This window comes from Oncorhynchus mykiss, chromosome 6 (genome assembly GCF_057628025.1).
Source record: "Oncorhynchus mykiss isolate SJ-2025 chromosome 6, ASM5762802v1, whole genome shotgun sequence".
Taxonomy (NCBI): Eukaryota; Metazoa; Chordata; class Actinopteri; order Salmoniformes; family Salmonidae; genus Oncorhynchus; species Oncorhynchus mykiss.
The window spans coordinates 58,403,118-58,420,000 of NC_143027.1; the positions used below are offsets into that span (position 1 = coordinate 58,403,118).

The 16,883-nt window shown below is 40.3% G+C and overlaps 1 protein-coding gene across 2 annotated transcripts in view; it reads right to left on the reverse strand.

The window, feature by feature from the left end:
* Positions 1–7,806: 7,806 nt before the first annotated feature.
* Positions 7,807–16,883, reverse strand: part of LOC110526242 (adhesion G protein-coupled receptor G3) — a 27,188-nt gene continuing 18,111 nt past the window's right edge. For both annotated transcript variants that reach the window (XM_021607040.3, XM_021607044.3), the window contains exons 7-17: positions 12,477–12,786; positions 11,988–12,114; positions 11,773–11,901; positions 11,275–11,394; positions 11,056–11,098; positions 10,856–10,956; positions 10,419–10,543; positions 9,874–10,142; positions 9,578–9,668; positions 9,169–9,449; positions 7,807–8,729 (exon numbers count right to left, since the gene is read on the reverse strand). In XM_021607040.3, the coding sequence (XP_021462715.3) occupies positions 8,647–8,729; positions 9,169–9,449; positions 9,578–9,668; positions 9,874–10,142; positions 10,419–10,543; positions 10,856–10,956; positions 11,056–11,098; positions 11,275–11,394; positions 11,773–11,901; positions 11,988–12,114; positions 12,477–12,786 (1,679 nt within the window). In that variant the 3' untranslated portion in view covers positions 7,807–8,646. The remainder of the gene's footprint in view (positions 8,730–9,168; positions 9,450–9,577; positions 9,669–9,873; positions 10,143–10,418; positions 10,544–10,855; positions 10,957–11,055; positions 11,099–11,274; positions 11,395–11,772; positions 11,902–11,987; positions 12,115–12,476; positions 12,787–16,883) is intronic.

The following is a 16,883-nucleotide window of genomic DNA, read 5'->3' on the forward strand; positions in this document are numbered from 1 at the left end:
TTTTGGCCCATTCCTCCTGACAGAGCTGGTGTAACTGAGTCAGGTTTGTAGGCCTCCTTGCTCGTACGCGCTTTTCCAGTTCTGCCCACAAATTTTCTGTAGGATTGAGGTCCGGGCTTTGTGATGGCCACTCCAATACCTTGACTTTGTTGTCCTTAAGCCATTTTGCCACAACTTTGGAGGTATGCTTGGGGTCCTTGTCCATTTGGAAGACCCATTTGCGACCAAGCTTTAACTTCCTGACTGATGTCTTGAGAAGTTGTTTCAATATATCCACATAATTTCCTGCCTCATGATGCCATCTATTTTGTGAAGTGCACCAGTCCCTCCTGCAGCAAAGCACCCCCACAACATGATGCTGCCACCCTCGTGCTTCAAGGTTGGGATGGTGTTCTTTTTTTCCTCCAAACATAACGATGGTCATTATGGACAAACAGTTCTTTTTTTGTTTCATCAGACCAGAGGACATTTCTCCAAAAACTACGATCTTTGTCCCCATGTGCAGTTGCAAACCATAGTCTTGCTTTTATATGGCGGTTTTGGAGCAGTGGCTTCTTCCTTGTTGAGCGGCCTTTCAGGTTATGCTGATATAGGACTAGTTTTGCTGTGGATATAGATACTTCTGTACCTGTTTCCTCCAGCATCTTCACAAGGTCCTTTGCTGTTGTTTTGGGATTGTGTCACGACTTCCGCCGAAGTCGGTCCCTCTCCTTGTTCAGACGGCGTTCAGCGGTTGACGTCACCTGCCTTCTAGCCATCGCCGATTCACTTTTCATTTCCCATTTGTTTTGTCTTTGTTTTACACACCTGGTTTCAATTCCCCAATAACTTGTTCATTATTTAACCCTCTGTTTTCACCATGGTTTTTGTGCGTGATTGTTTTATGTATGTTCGGTCCATTATTGTGGGCTCGGTATTACGACATGTTATTGGAATATTTGAGTAAAGTTACTTGTGTTACTCATCTCTGCTGTCCTGACTCCTTTGCACCAGCTACACCCAGACCACAACAGATTGATTTGCACTTTTCGCCTCAAAGTACGTTCATCTCTAGGAGACAGAATTGCATCTCTTTCCTGAGCGGTATGATGGCTGCGTGGTCCCATGGTGTTTATACTTGGGTACTATTGGTTGTACAGATTAACGTGGTACCTTCAGGTGTTTGGAAATTGCTCCCAAGCATGAACCAGACTTGTGGAGGTCTGGTGAGGTCTTGGCTGATTCTTTTGATTTTCCCATGATGTCAAGCAATTTAGGCAGGTTACCTTAGTGTTCTTGGGCACAGGGACTATGGTGGTCTGCTTGAAACATGTTGGTATTACAGACTCTGTCAGGGAGAGGTTGAAAATGTCAATGAAGATACTTGCCAGCTGGTCCACGCATGCTGGGGGTACACGTCCTGGTAATCCATCTGGCCCTGTGAATAATGACCTGTTTAAAGGTCTTAATCACATTGGCTACAGAGAGCGTGATCACACAGTCGTCCGGAACAGCTGATGCTCTCATGCATGCTTCAGTGTTGCAGTCTTTAACGGCCATTGGTAGGATATTCTTGATCATAGTTTGTCTATTTTGCAGTGGTTTAAAGTACTTAAGTAAAAATACTTTTAAGTACTGCTTAAGTAGTTTTTTGAGGTATATGTATGCCATTTATGTTTTTGACAACTTTTATTTAACTCCACTACATTCCAAAGAAAATAATGTATTTTTTACTCCTTACATTTTCCCTAACACCCAAAAGTACCCATTACATTTTGGATGCTTCGCAGGACAGGAAAATTCTCTAATTCACACAATTATCAAGAGAACATCTCTGGTCATTCCGGCTGCCTCTGATCTGGCGGACTCACTAAGCACACATGCTTTGTTTGTAAATTATGTCTGAGTGATGGATTGAGCCCTTGGCTGAAAAAAAGAAAATGGTGCCGCCTGCTTTGCTTAATATAAGGAATTTGAAATGATTTCTACTTTTACTTTTGATAGTTGTGTATATTTAGAACCAAATACATTTTGATTTAAACTCAATTAGTATTTTACTGGCTGATTTGTACTTTGACTTGAGTCATTAAGGTATTTTTACTTTTACTCAAGTATGACAATTGGGTACTTTCACATGCCTGGCCTGTAGACAAACTGCACTGTGACAGCCTGCCATGGAAAGTGGCTCGATTTGTTTGAAGGGCATTTTCTCCATGTTGACAGTTCCCTGGAAAGACCCCTAATCTCTGTCATCTATGTTAAGTTATAATGCAAACTTTGGGCTGCTCTCCCACGTCTTTATTCATTAATTGTCAGACTATGTTTGCCATGACAACAAACACAACAGAGAAGATTGCTAAAGGGCAGATCTGATAATAGGCTAGCTACCAGTCACACTATGCTCAAAAGACAGCACAACACAACATGTGGACACAACTTCAGATAAAAGAGAATACGTTTACTGAGAAATGTAATGGTTTGTTGTTTGCGACTCAAACATCATGTGCAGTGCTTATACAAAAATATACTGCGTTACAGTTCATATAAGGAAATCAGTCAATTGAAATAAAGTAAATTAGGCTAATCTATGGATTTCACATGACTGGGCAGGGGCCAATCAGAAAGAGTTTTTCCCTGCAAAAGGGCTTTATTACAGATGGAATGTAACGCCTGTCGTCGGAAGGAGTGGATCAAGTGTTTGTTTTTGGCCGCGAAAGTGTTCATGATTATTTATTTACCAAAAACACGAACAAAATAACAAAGTGAAAAAACGAAAGTGCACAGTTCTGTCAGGTAATGACACGAAACAGAAAACTACCAACAAAACACAGGTGGGAAAAAGGCTGCCTAAGTATGATTTCCAATCAGAGACAACGATAGACAACTGCCTCTGATTGGGAGCCACACGCTGCCAAAAACAAAGAAATTGAAAACATAGAATGCCCACCCTAATCACACCCTGGCCTAACCAAAATAGAGAATAAAAACCTCTCTATGGCGTGACATAGAAGTACTCCTCAGTTTTATCAGCTGTCCGGGTGGATGGTCTCAGATGATCCTTCAGGTGAAGAAGCCAGATGTGGAGTTCCTAGGCTGGCGTGGTTACACGTGGTCTGCGGTTGTGAGGCCGGTTGGGACGTACTGCCAAATTCTCTAACACAACATTGGAGGCGTCTTATGGTAGAGAAATGAACACACTACACGTTTTAAAGTGGCCTTTTATTGTCCCCAGCACAAGGTGCACCTGTGTATTGATCATGCTGTTTAATCAGCTTGTTGATATGCCACAGGTATCACGTGGATGGATTATTTTAGCAAAAGAGAAATGCTCACAAACAGAAATAAGCATTTTCTGCCAATGTAAAATGTCTTGGAGTTTTATTTCAGCTCATAAAACATGGGACCAACAATTTAGAAGTTACGTTCATGGGTTTTTTAAGCGTAGTTACGGCCCTGAGCTGGAGGGGTCTCTGGATCTCTTCAGCTTTCATCGGTTTAAGGTACACTATATATAAAAAAGTATGTGTATACCCCTTCAAATGAATCGGCTATTTCAGCCACACGCGTTTCTGACAGTTGTATAAAATCGAGCACACAGCCATGTAATCTCCATAGACAAACATTGGCATAGAATGACCTTACTGAAAAGCTCAGTTCCTTTCAAAGTGGCACCGTCATAGGACCCCACCTTTCCAACGAGTTTGTCAAATTTCTACCCTGCTAGAGCTGTTATTGTGAAGTGGAAATGTCTAGGAGCAACAACGGCTCAGCTGCGAAGTGGTAGTCCACGGAAGCTCACAGAACGGGACAGTCGAGTGCAGTGCTCGGTTGCAACACTCACTCCTGTGTTCCAAACTGCCTCTGGAAGCACCATCAGCTCAATAACTGTTTGTTAGGAGCTTCATGAAATGGGTTTCCATGGCCAAGCAGCCACACACAAGCCTAAGACAACCATGAGCAATGACAAGCATCGCCAGGAGTGGTGTAAAGTTTGCCTCCATTGGACTCTGGAGCAATTGAAACGTGTTCACTGGAGTGATGAATCACGCTTCACCATCTGGCAGTCCGATGGACGAATCAGAGTTTGGCGGATGCTTGGAGAACGCTACCTGCCCGAAAGCATAGTGCCAACTGTAAAGTTTGGTGGAGGAGGAATAATTGTCTGGGGCTGTTATTCATGGTTTGGGCCAGGCCACTTAATTCCAGTGAAGGGAAAGCTTAACACTACAGAATACAATGACATTCTTGATAGATCTGTGCTTCCGACTTTGTGGCAAACGTTTGGGGAAGGCCCTTTCCTGTTCCAGCATGACAATGCCCCTGTGCACAAAGTGAGGTCCATATAGAAATGGTTTGTTGAGATTGGTGTGGAAGAACTTGAGTGGCCTGTACAGAGCCCTGATCTCAACATCATCGAACACTTTTGGGATGATTTGGAACTCCAAATGCGAGCCAGGCCTATTCGCCCAACATCAGTGCTCAACCTCACTAATATTCTGGTGGCTGAATGGAAACAAGTCCCTGCAGCAATGTTTCCAACATCTAGTGGAAAGCCTTCTCAGAAGAGTGGAGGCTGTTATAGCAGCAAAGGGGTGACCAACTCCATATTAATACCCATGATTTTGAAATGAAATATTCGATGAGCAGGTGTCCACATACTTTTGGTCATGTAGTGTATAAGTGAATTTCCCAATATTGTTGGTCCCCTGAAATAAGAGGACTATGTACAAAAGTGCTGTGATTTCTTAAACCCTATACGGATGAAAATAGCCTCAAATTAAAGCTGACAGTCTTCACGTTAACCTCATGGTGATTGTATAATTTCAAAAGTGCTGGAGTAGAGCCAAAACAACAAAAATGTTCTCTGTCCCAATACTTTTTGAGCTCCCTCTATTTGTATATGTTATGGTCTTGTGAAGGCTGGCTGAAGGCTGGCTGAAGGCTGGCTGAATTCTGGCAAGGAGGATGTTCTTTTATCTCAGCATGTCTACAGATTCTCCCTTCTCCCTGTTTTCATTAGTACTTAAATGTTGATACTGGAGACTGTTATCAGAAGAAACTGTGTAAACTAGCATTTATAGCTGCCTAGAAATGCATTGCCAATAATTGGAAGGTTGCTTATCCTCCCACAATGTCACAATGGATGGCAGGAATGTCAAGTTAGGTATCACTGGATTTGTTTTATTCCATAATTAAGGATATACTGGGAAACTTTCATAAGGTCTGAATGCCTTATGTGGAATACCTTATGACAAAAATAGTTAATTTAATCATTTTTTTACTTTTGTTTCCAAAACTTTCCTTGGGGGAAAAAGAGGTGGGAATGAAATTGTGTTGGGGCAAGAGTTTAGTTATTGACTAGACTGGTGTGTGTCGGGCGTGCAGGAGGCTCGGGCTGGCTGGGTGGTCTGACTGAAATTTGAAATAGAGGATGTCTTAACCCTCCTGTTGTGTTTGTTTCATGTTAATTCATTGTGTGTTCCCGGTCCAAACTGACCGCCCCCATTATAGCTGATTATAAATTCATAATAATGCATATATTAATCACCCAATGTTGTGTTAGATCTTTTTATCAACTAAAGTTCTTGTGAACTTCTAATTTGCCATTCATGGCCTGTTGGCCTCATTGACCTGAGCTCATACAACTATTTTTCAGTAAAAAAAAGCATAATGTGGGGATTATTTTGACTATAACAACTACTCAGATGAAACATATTGTGCTATTTATCACAGACTGCTTTGTGTCAAAGTTTAACAAAGACTCTCTCCTCCTCACCAGTGTCATGATCAAAGATATGATCAAGAGCCTCACATAGAGTATATCATTTGGTCATTGTGATGCCACAGAATGAATTGTGAGCAAGACCTCAAAAAGGATTTATATACCTATATATATACCTCTATATATTATTGAAACAATGTTGTGATTGTTTGTGAGAATGCCAACAGGTGTGGTTCCTGTGGGGGAAAGATTCTACTGGGGAAAGGTGAGAGGTGTGTGTGTGTGTGTGTGTGTGTGTGCGCTCAAACACAATTGCATTTGGGGGTCTAGGAGAGGAAGTGTGTCCTTCTGATGAATTTGCATGTGCCTGAACTCAATTTTATACACTAATTGTAGTCTCACCCATTCATTTCTAATGACCGGTCATTTTTGACCAGGAACACCACAGGTGTACAAAAGATAAATAAAACACCCAAAATGTTATGAAAATCATCTAAATGTATTTTGTGTGTTCAGATGCCCTGCGTGGACAAAGTCCTGGAAATTTATGACAATCAGATTAAAATAACTACATTTTTCAGAGAGAAAACTTGCAAATGAATCCAATTCGACCGGAACACAGGAGGGTTGAGAGTTGTTCATTTGTTAGGCTATTGGTTAAAAGGTACAACACAATCTTGATTATTGAATTACCTTTGATCTAGTTCAGTCTTATCAATCAAATAAACATATTAATCTCTTACCTACTGTAGCTAGATGACTGTGGCCATTTGTTCCTTAGAGACTGCTAGAATTAGATTGTGTAGCAATGTTGCACACCTGTGTAAATTAGATATTTCTATATTTAATTTAAAACATTTGCAAAATGTTCTAAAAACGTATTTTTTACTCTGTCATTATTTGGTATTGTGTGTAGTTGGGTGAATGTTCATATTTAATACATAATACATTTTGAATTCAGGATGTAAAAATACACACTGGCCTGCTACAGTCCCTTTCTATAATGTCCAGAGTAGACCCACAACTTATCCAAATGTAATATTTTAGGATATTTGTATTATCCCTAAACAAGATTAATAGGGGAGCCTTTTGAGCTGCGTGTCTTTACTGTTCTTACGTAATGACGCACATGGCCTCTCCGCTGCCTATCAGCTATTCCTCTATCTTCAGGATTTATATTGAAAATTCGGCAGATTTTAATGATTTCATGTGTGGTATGATTGCTAGTTGGCCTATTGCATATCTGTCCCTACGTTTCTCAAAAACAAGTGAAATCTCAAAAACAAATTGTCTGGACCCTTTCCTTCTATAACACTCCATTTACAATATAAACTTTGGTTGAAAGAAAAATAACTTCACCTTTAATTTGGCTTTTTTACAGTGTTGCCTTTCAAAGCCAAACATGAATTTGTAATTTTACTCAGCAAGAGTTTTAAAAAGTTGAGTTAATAAACTAACACATTAGCTCAAATTCTGTTCCTAGTTAACCATGAATGACTGTGTACAAAGATTGAATGTTAAAAAAGACTAAGAAAACCTATTCTGGTATCAATGTCAGTCAAGAGTTTTACAGTCACCCGTCTATGAGTTAAGAAAAAAACGTGTTTCAGGTGATGGTTGACAAAGTGAGATGTTCTCAGTTCTGCTCCAAATCCCTGACACAATGTGTCTTCCCGGAGGGTCGTCCAGATTCTAATGTCGCTTAGGCACCATGTAGTATAGGGGGGATGCAGGTGTGTGGGACATACAAAAATGCTCTTCATCTACGATGTTATGATTGACTCCTTCAAACAATGTCTCTTTGATCTGTTCATTGTAGGTGGAAATGGGGTCAGAGGGCAGTGGCATGTAGAAGTGTTGGTCTGACAATTACCTTTTGAATTCAGAAACAATCAATTGTGTACGAAATTCGCCTGTCGAATTGCAATGGTTGGTTCTGACTGTAGCTTTTTCAGAGATTGTAGCTCCTCTTTGCTCAGGTTGGGTTTCTTCATTCTTTTATTCTGTTCACACTGAACCTTTTTTCACACTGAACCTCGTCTTCCAAAAGGCAGCAGTATATTTCCACATAATGATTTCGATGTTTGGGACTATACTGTATTTCCTTTTCTTTTTTTTTTAATGGCACACAAGAAAATACAAAACAATATGATCACAAAGTAAAAGGAGAACAAAAACAGCATGTGCAGAAGAGGTAGAAAACCCCAGAGAGGCTTCTGAGGCATCTCCCCCTTTCAAATTCTTATGGAATTATTATTTAAACAAAGAAAAGGTTTACACAATCTAAAAATGTTCATTTCTAAACATTGATTACCTATCCCTGCAAATATGGTGTTATGCTAAGGTACTATCTACTTGTAGGCCTAATGTTCTCTCAGGTAGCCCATAAGCTAGGAGGTTATATACTGTACACCTATTCTGCAAAAACCAAAAGGGAATTCAAATTCTCCAAAATGTTAGATGGACTAAAAAATGGCATATCTTTCAGAGGGTTTTGATAACAGTCAAAGAAACAGAAAGGCACCAATTCACAGTCGACCACATCACCTTACCCTCGTGTACGACGGTGAGTGATCGATTGGGTATCCAAACGTATTTGATTATTTTCAGAGATGAAAATCATTTGAACCTAATAGATGTGTTCCCTGTTTGCCTTGGACTATACACATCAAAACTGAATATGCATGGAAGATATGTCACAAAATACAACAATATGAACACAAAGTGCAATAAACAGCACAACTTTGAAAAGTAAAAAAAAGTATTATGAGCACAGCAAGCTTACGAGCACACCTGGAAACCTAGGTTTGCCTATAGTGAAAGTTATAAACCAACATACTAAATATTGTGCTTCTGTGGTAATAAAATGGAAGCAGTAGTATTAGTAGTAGAAGGTTTAACCGTGTTAGTCAAGGGACTGGCCTCTCAGCTGGATGCATCTCAGTTCAAGAAGATACAGTGGTTGCCATGGAGATAGATGCCTTCTCTGGCCGAGTTAAAGCCCAATAGCGTAGAAAGAGGAAGAGGCCTGTAGGGTGCAATAAACATTTTTACTGAATTACAAGAGCTGCTCTTGGAAGATGATGGAAAATGATGCCAAGAGTGTGCAAAACTGTCATCAAGGCAAAGGGTGGCTATTTGAAGAATCTCAAATATGAAATATATTTAGATTTGTTTAACACTTTCTTGGTTACTACATGTGTTAATTCATAGTTTTGATGTCTTCACTATTATTCTACAATGTAGAAAATGGTAAAAATGAACAGAAAAACCCTTGAATGAGTAGGTGTTCTAAAACTTTTGACCTGTAGTGTATGTACTATTTTATTATCAGCAGTTAAATTACCATGAGATTTTTATCATTGACTTTTCATGAGATTGTGCTCCTGTACACAGGACTACTGTGTATGTATGTGTGCATGTGTGTACCTGATGTGAATGAGAATAAGGGCTGTATCTTATCTCACCATGGAGAGAGTTGATGGTGCAGAAGATGTAGAAGGCTGTCTCCCTCAGGGGGCCAAACTGGAAGAGCAGGACCCCCCAGGAGACCCCCAGGAGCCAGGCCAGACCCAGCAGACTGAGTACTGTCCCCCTGTTCATACCCCTCTCCCTCAGGACAGGACTCTGACGGTGGGCCCTCACCACCTTCACTGTCACAGACCCAAAGCACAGCATGTTCACCGCGAATGTCAGCACGAAGTACGAGAAGGACACCGTGGTCAGAGCAGAGTCAGTCAGCCAGCACCTACGGATGGACGGAGAGAGTCACATACATACACAGACAGGGACACATTCAGTAAATGTTTTACAGAGAGTAAGGGAGTCTTTGGTGATTTGAAAACACATCATTATCAAAATCATGATATAGCTTACATTTGAATAGCACCACCGTCTTGCTGGTATATTCTGTATTCTCCATATTTGCCACAAGCAACAATTATGGTAACTACTATGCCAGGTATTCCTGAAAGAGATGTGGTTGCCCATTGAGTCAAACACCAAGAGACATCGTTGATTCCTTAAAGCGATGAAAGCTGGAAGGATACAAAGATCCCATGGACAATACCACATGGACAATACCATGTGCAGCTTGGTGAAACAGTTTCACTTCTCATTGATCAGGTAAAGTCCAGTCATACTTGTCCTCCCCATTGACTTAGTGCACTCACCCCATCCTACCAGGCCCAGTTTGAGGAGGTATCTGTTGACGTGGATGTTGAAGACCCGAATGATGAGCAGATAGAGGTGGAAGCCCTCCAGGGAGAACCAGGTGAGGGTGCACAGCAGAGAGTAGTGGGTGGCTGCTGCCGTAGCAACACACAGGCCATGGACACCAAGAGAGGCTAGGCTGTCATTGATGAGGAAGGTTAGGTTGAGGCACAGCAGCGCCACACACAGGTGGATGTGGATGCACAGGGAATCATCAGATTTTCCCCTTCTGGGGGAAGAAGAGATTGAAATCTATTTTCAAAATCAACAACATAGCAAAGCTCATTGTTAAGGCAGTTTCCTCTATAGGTTCCTTCTGCTTCCTCTTTGGGGTCAAGTTTCTGTAAAAGCACTGCGTGACAACTGCTGATGTAAAAAGAGTACTTAGAATAGAAAAATGAGTTTTTCCAATGAGGATGTTCTGTTTGAGTGGCATTGTGTGTATTGGCTCGTTGTTTGCATGTTGTGGACATACTGTAAGTATTAGTTGGCAGTATAATCTGACCTGAGGTGGATGAGGAGAGCCAGACACAGGAAACAGAGGGATATTCCACAGCCCACCCTGGACAACAACGTCAGCAACCACACAGAGGAGGAGCTCAGACTGGCACTGGAGCCACTGACCGGAGACTGCCGTCAACAAAACACACAGTGGCTAGATCACACGTTGGTTGAGTGTTTCATTTTAGGTTGAAATGAATCCGTATTGTGGTACAGCACGATTTAAAATGAAAGGTCATTTCCGATTGAGCGGACAAACAAGTCACTTAGCGTGAATGCAGTCTCCGCGAACGTGGGAACATTGCACTGAACTCTCAGTGGTGCTATACGCCAGATCTTCCCTAATACAGTTTGAATCAAGCCCTTAATCAATTGATCAAACAAATGTTAAAGTGAGGTCACAACATATTTTAAGAGTTAGGTTAAGAAGTTATTTCTCACCATAAGTACAGCGAAGAATGAAAGGTGGTTACAAGAGCACACTGTTTCATTTTCCTTTGTCTCAGTGACACATCCAGAGGAATTCCAATGTGCAACAGTATCTGTGTAACAAAGAGATACAGTAAAACATTTTCAACATTTTATTTAGTTGTATATAGTGCATCATACAACTATTTTGTTTAGTTAATAAATAATACTACCATTTTCAAGATCCCAGAACACACATGCTAGTGATTTGTTTTCCTATCAGAGAGAATAGAACCTGATTAGACCCTTCTCCTATTCCAATCCACACCATATCATAAACATGAATTATTGGAGATGTAAAGCAATTGATAGATTGCCGACAGGTGACAGAACAAAAATATAATAAATATATTTTTTAAAGAGTGTGATGTAGATATGCACTGCTCACTAACCACTGATGCATTCTGGAAGAGGAACGTGATCTTAAAATAGTTACTGAGGCCTGAGATGTCCTCTCCCACATCGACGGATACCACTCGACTGTTTAGGAGCTCAGTGTTGTTCTCCTCCACCTAGTAGGGATCAGAAGAGAGGATATACATTCTCTCTAAAGATACAAGTTAATAAAAAATGTCAGTGAGGACAATTCTCCATGATGTTTGAGTCCCACCAACAAGCAACAACATATTTCAAAGTTAACTTGTTTTCTTTTATCTGAAGTTGTGTACACAGGGTGTATTGCAGTGCATTTTGAGCATGGTGTGACTGGTAGCTCGCCTAGTAGAATGACAATGAATGAAGAAGTGGGAGAGCAGGCAGAAGTTTGCCTTGTACTGTAACTTTACATAGATGACAGAGATACAAATGATTGTTGGGTAAATGTATGTTATGAGTGCAGGACTGTTTCATTAGTAATCTCTGAGATGTTGTGGTTGTTACTGTTGTTTTACCGGGAACATGCTGTGATGCTCAAACCAAAATACTCCCAGGTTAACTTCCTCTGCCGTGTCTCCCAGGAAAACACGTAAGGCCTCAGTAGGAATCTCTAACCAAATGTCATCCATCTTCTCCAATGTGGCCTGGTGGAGATGGAGAATGAGTTATACATGTGATTACTGACTATCTCCCCATTTTGCTTTCTGCGTCCCTCTCATTCGTTGCTTACATTATTGGTGGAGGGTAGAGCCATTCTAAAGTTTAGCAAATTGTTCTTCTGATGTGATGTCACTGAACCTTTGATGCCGTCTAGGAACACTTTCTGAGGTCCCTGCTTGGTAATGTTGTGAAATGTGCTGTTGTAATGAAATGAAGAATCACAGTTCAGAAAAAGCATGCCAAAAAAAGATTCCATGAAAATATCTCTTTCATTTTTTTATTTAACGAGGTAAGTCAGTTAAAGAACAAATTCTTATTTACAATGACAGCCTACACCGGCCAAACCCGGACGACGCTGGGACAATTTTGCGCCTCCCTATGGGACTCCCAATCAAGGCCAGTTGGGATACAGCCTGGAATAAAATCATGGTGTCTGTAGTGACGCCTCAAGCACTGTGATGCAGTGCCTTAGACTGCTGCGCCACTCGGGAGATGTCAGTCGAATAATGCCATAGCTCAAACGACAGTAAAATATGTCAATCCTAATAAGTGGACTTACTTTTTCATGGAATGCAACTTCTTGCAATGGTATACTGTTTCTTCCTTTCCTTTACAATTTCTGTTCAAGTCATCGACAGAGGTTAGGTCATTCTTATTAAATGTCTTTTCAATGTCTTCACAATCACATATTTTCACACTTGGAAAAAACATTTCACTGATGATGGTTGTGATGTTATTTTTAGTCATACAAGTGCTGTTCTGACTTAGATCTTGCATGTCCATAGAGATAAAATTCCATTGATCCACACAATTCTTTAGAGGCATTTTTTTGCAGTTTTCACAATTTGGCATGATGTTGATGGTGCAGTCTGTAAGAGGAGAACAGAGTTCTGGGTGTTGGTCAAATCAAATTACACTGAATAGAAACACATTCTTCATTATTTTTCATTCATAACAGTAGAAGTCTAGATAATTTACATATTAATGTATGAAGAGTTTAATTCCAAAATATATTCATTTTCATTAATGTTTGTAAATTGACATTAAACATTTATTTTGTGAATGATATTCTTTTAAAATTTTACCATGACATGGGTTAGTGAAAAGACAGCCATGATTTTGTTTGGACCACAGTATATTTGAAGGTTATTTTATTTCAGTGAGACAAATAATCATGTTTTGTGGCAAAACGCTATATATCCTTTTCAAATAACAGAGCAATAGAAAAAGTATCCCAATTGGGGTTTAAATCGTTTTTTTTTAGGATAAATCAAGGGAAGCTTTTTCAGTTAGATTATATAAACTTTATGGAAGGATTTAAGGACATTGAAAGTCTGTCTGAATTAATTTGCCTGTCAAGGATGGTTTAATTCCTATTGTTGGAGTGACAGCCTGCTGTCGTTTGCAGCCGACAGCCAATAGATATCAGTTTATAGGTTGTTTAATTTCACGATAAACGCTACAAATGTCGGCTCAATCGGATATCACCTTAAAACGTGAACCCGGATCTACCGCAATACTTCAGCGTTATGGATTGAATCCAACTGTAAAACCTAGATTCAGGGCTGGATTCAATTGGTATTGTCCATGAATATCTGTCATAGCCTATTTCGGCGATACAGATTGATTCCAGCCCTAAACCCCCCTGGTTAAATTATAATACATATCTGATTATGTTCCGAAGTGTGGAAAAAATATTTAGAGAAACCTAATTTACAATTAAACAGCCATAGAATGTTGCAGTGTCATGTAAATGTATCATTATACAGAAACCTCAATCACAACTCTCTAAATACATGGTTCTGGATATTGCAGCTAAAGCAAGTGTGTCAGATATGACACAAACATATTGGGTTGTTGGGTCAACCCAGTTGATCGGTTGCAGGCGTTGGGTCACTTAACGTTAATTGGGCTGTTTTCCTTACAAAGAGCAAGGTTGGGTTGTTAATGCTGGGTTACTGATGTTGGGTGATTGAGATTTGACCCACTGGGTGGGTTAATTCTCCAACCAAATCCAGAAGATCAAAGTGATCTGGCAAGCTCAATGAGGATAGTTGAAGCTGTGTAGGAAGCCTACCAGACAGCGCAGCCCGCTCTGAGTGGAATTGCAATGGGCAAGGCGTTGTGGCTGACCAAAAACTGTGAGTAAAAAGCTAAATAGGCTAACATAGCTAACATTACTAATTATCCATTCAGGTTAAATAGAGCTATATGTCGTTGACAATTTTAGACAATTTAAGCAAACAACCCCATGCCTGCTAGCTTGAGCTTGAGCCAACAAGCTATTTTCCTGTGCTGCGTGTGGTAGCAAAAATGTTAGGTTTTTGTTGAAGTTTGCCTAGCTGGCTATGTCAGTAGCTGTAGCAAGCTTGTCTTCTGTAAGCGTAACATTACTGTGTGGTGCATTCTTTCACACCAGGTAGGTAGCTAAATAATTTAGCCTAACATTAGACCAGTTAGTTACGTCTAGATTTGACTAAGCTAGCTTGGCCTATTCCCTGTCTGAGTTAACTTAACATGGTTGTAGCTAGTCAGCAAGCGTATTATTACTCAGGCTATTATAGTGGTTCAGTTACTATATATTTTACTTGTTGCCTAAATGTTTCTGAGTTAGCTAGTTAGCTGGCTAGCTAATCAGTCTGGATGCAGACAATTACTTTTGGGCAGCTAACGTTACAGTGCATTCTGAAAATATTTAGACCCCTTGAATGGGGAGCGTTGCTGAACAGCTATTTTCATGTCTCTCCAGATATGTTCATTTGGGTTCAAGTCCAGGCTCTGGCTGGGCCACTCAAGGACATTCAGAGACTTGTCCCAAAGCCACTCCTGCAATGTCTTGGCTGTGTGCTTAGGGTCATTGTCCTGTTGGAAGGTGAACCTTCGCCCCAGTCTGAGATCCTGAGTGCTCTGGAGCAGGTTTTCATCAAGATCTCTCTGTACTTTGCTCCATTCATCTTTCCCTCTCCTGACTATTCTCCCTGTCCTAACACTGAAAAACATCCCCACAGCATGATGCTGCCACCACCATGCGTCACCGTAGGGATGGAGCCAGTTCCACCAGAAATGACTCTTGGCATTCAGACCAAAGAAGTCAATCTTGGTTTCATCAGAGAGTCTTTAGGTGCCTTTTGTCAAATTCCAAGCGGGCTGTCATCTGCCTTTTACTAAGGAGTGGCATCCTTCTGGCCACTCTACCATAATGGCCTGATTGGCAGTGTTGTAGAGTACTTTAAGTAAAAATACTTTAAAGTACTACATAAGTAGTTTATTGGGGTTATCTGTGCTGTACTTAACTATTTATATTGCTGACAACTTTTACTAAACTACATTCCTTATGAAAATTGTACTGAGTGTGCCCCTGGCTATCCGTACGTTTAAAAAACAGGAAAAATTGTGCCATCTCGTTTGCTTAAAAAAATTGAAATGATTCATACTTAGGTATATTTAAAACCAAATACTTTTAGAGACTTTTACTCAAGTAGTATTTTACTGGGTGCCTGACTTTTACTTGAATCATTTTATTTTTCACCTTTATTTAACCAGGTAGGCTAGTTGAGAGCAAGTTCTCATTTACAACTGCGACCTGGCAGCTTTTATTGAAATGAAAGTAGTGTCTCCAACGTTCGTCCACATTTATCCATTTTGGCTGTCTCCTAAAAGCGTGTCTTAGTCCCAGAGATACTACAGACCACTTAATCCTGATAGTGTTTCTCCCACCACCAGTAATGTTGGAAATTAGACTACCCCACCCAAGCATTGATGAGGCCCGAAATACATATTGTAGCTTAAGCATACATGTGGAATATTGAATACTATTTCAAATTGTAAACCAGAGATGGGAAGTAACGAATTACAATTACTCTTATTGTAATTGAGTAGCTTTTCCAATAACTTTATTTGTAAAATATTTTTTTAAGTCAGTAATTGTACTTCTACTTGAAAAATGTAATTGAAGTAACTGTACTTATACTTAAAGAGGCTAAGTCGGTACTCTTCACCACCCCTGCTGTAAACCACAAAGTGGCTGGATTCAACTCAATGCAGATTTATGTCCCACACACAGCAATAGACAGTACAGGAATATAGCACGTCCTGAGCAATAGAAAATGCCACAATTTATGTGTAGCTTGTGCAAGAGTGTGAGTGTCTTGATTATTGTTCAACATTTATAATCATAATTCTCTAATCCCTAGGTTGGAACCCATGTGTCTGAATACCTACGCCAGGCGACCAAACGAACAAGACACTCAAACCCTTTGTACTGACTCTCAGAAACAATGGCCTCTACAATCATGAATGGGTAGGCTCTGGAGCAGAAGACAGTAGCTGTGTTTGAATACCCATACTAACATACTGTACACTACATACTTAAAACCTGTTGGGGCTAGGGGGCTGCATTTTCACTTTTGGATGAAAGACGTGCCCAGAGTAAACTGCCTCCTACTCTTTCCCACATGGGAATAGATGCATATTATTATTACTGGTGGATAGAAAACACTCAGACGTTTCTAAAACTGTTTGAATTATGTCTGTGAGTATAACAGAACTCATATGGCAGACAAAAGCCTGAGAAGAAATCCAAACAGGAAGTGAGACCTCAATTTAGAAAACAGTGCCATTTGAAGTCCAGCTTAGATATGGATGTTTATGCACTTCCTAGGGCTTCCACAAGATGTCACCGTCTTTAGATTCTGGTTGTATGATTCTACTATAAAGGTGGGGCTCATAAAAGCTCTTTGAGTGGGTGGTCTGGCAGAAAGCCTCGGTCTCATTGCGCACGGTCACGAGAGTGTGTTCTTGCGTTCCTATGCGTTTCTTCAGATAATGAAATTCTCTGGTTGGAACCTTAATGTTTAAAACATCCTAAATATGGATTGCATACATCATTTGACTGGTTTCTACGACCTGTAACGGAACTTTTTGAGTTTTTGTCTGTAGGAATTGCTCGTGCTTTTTGAGGATGGAA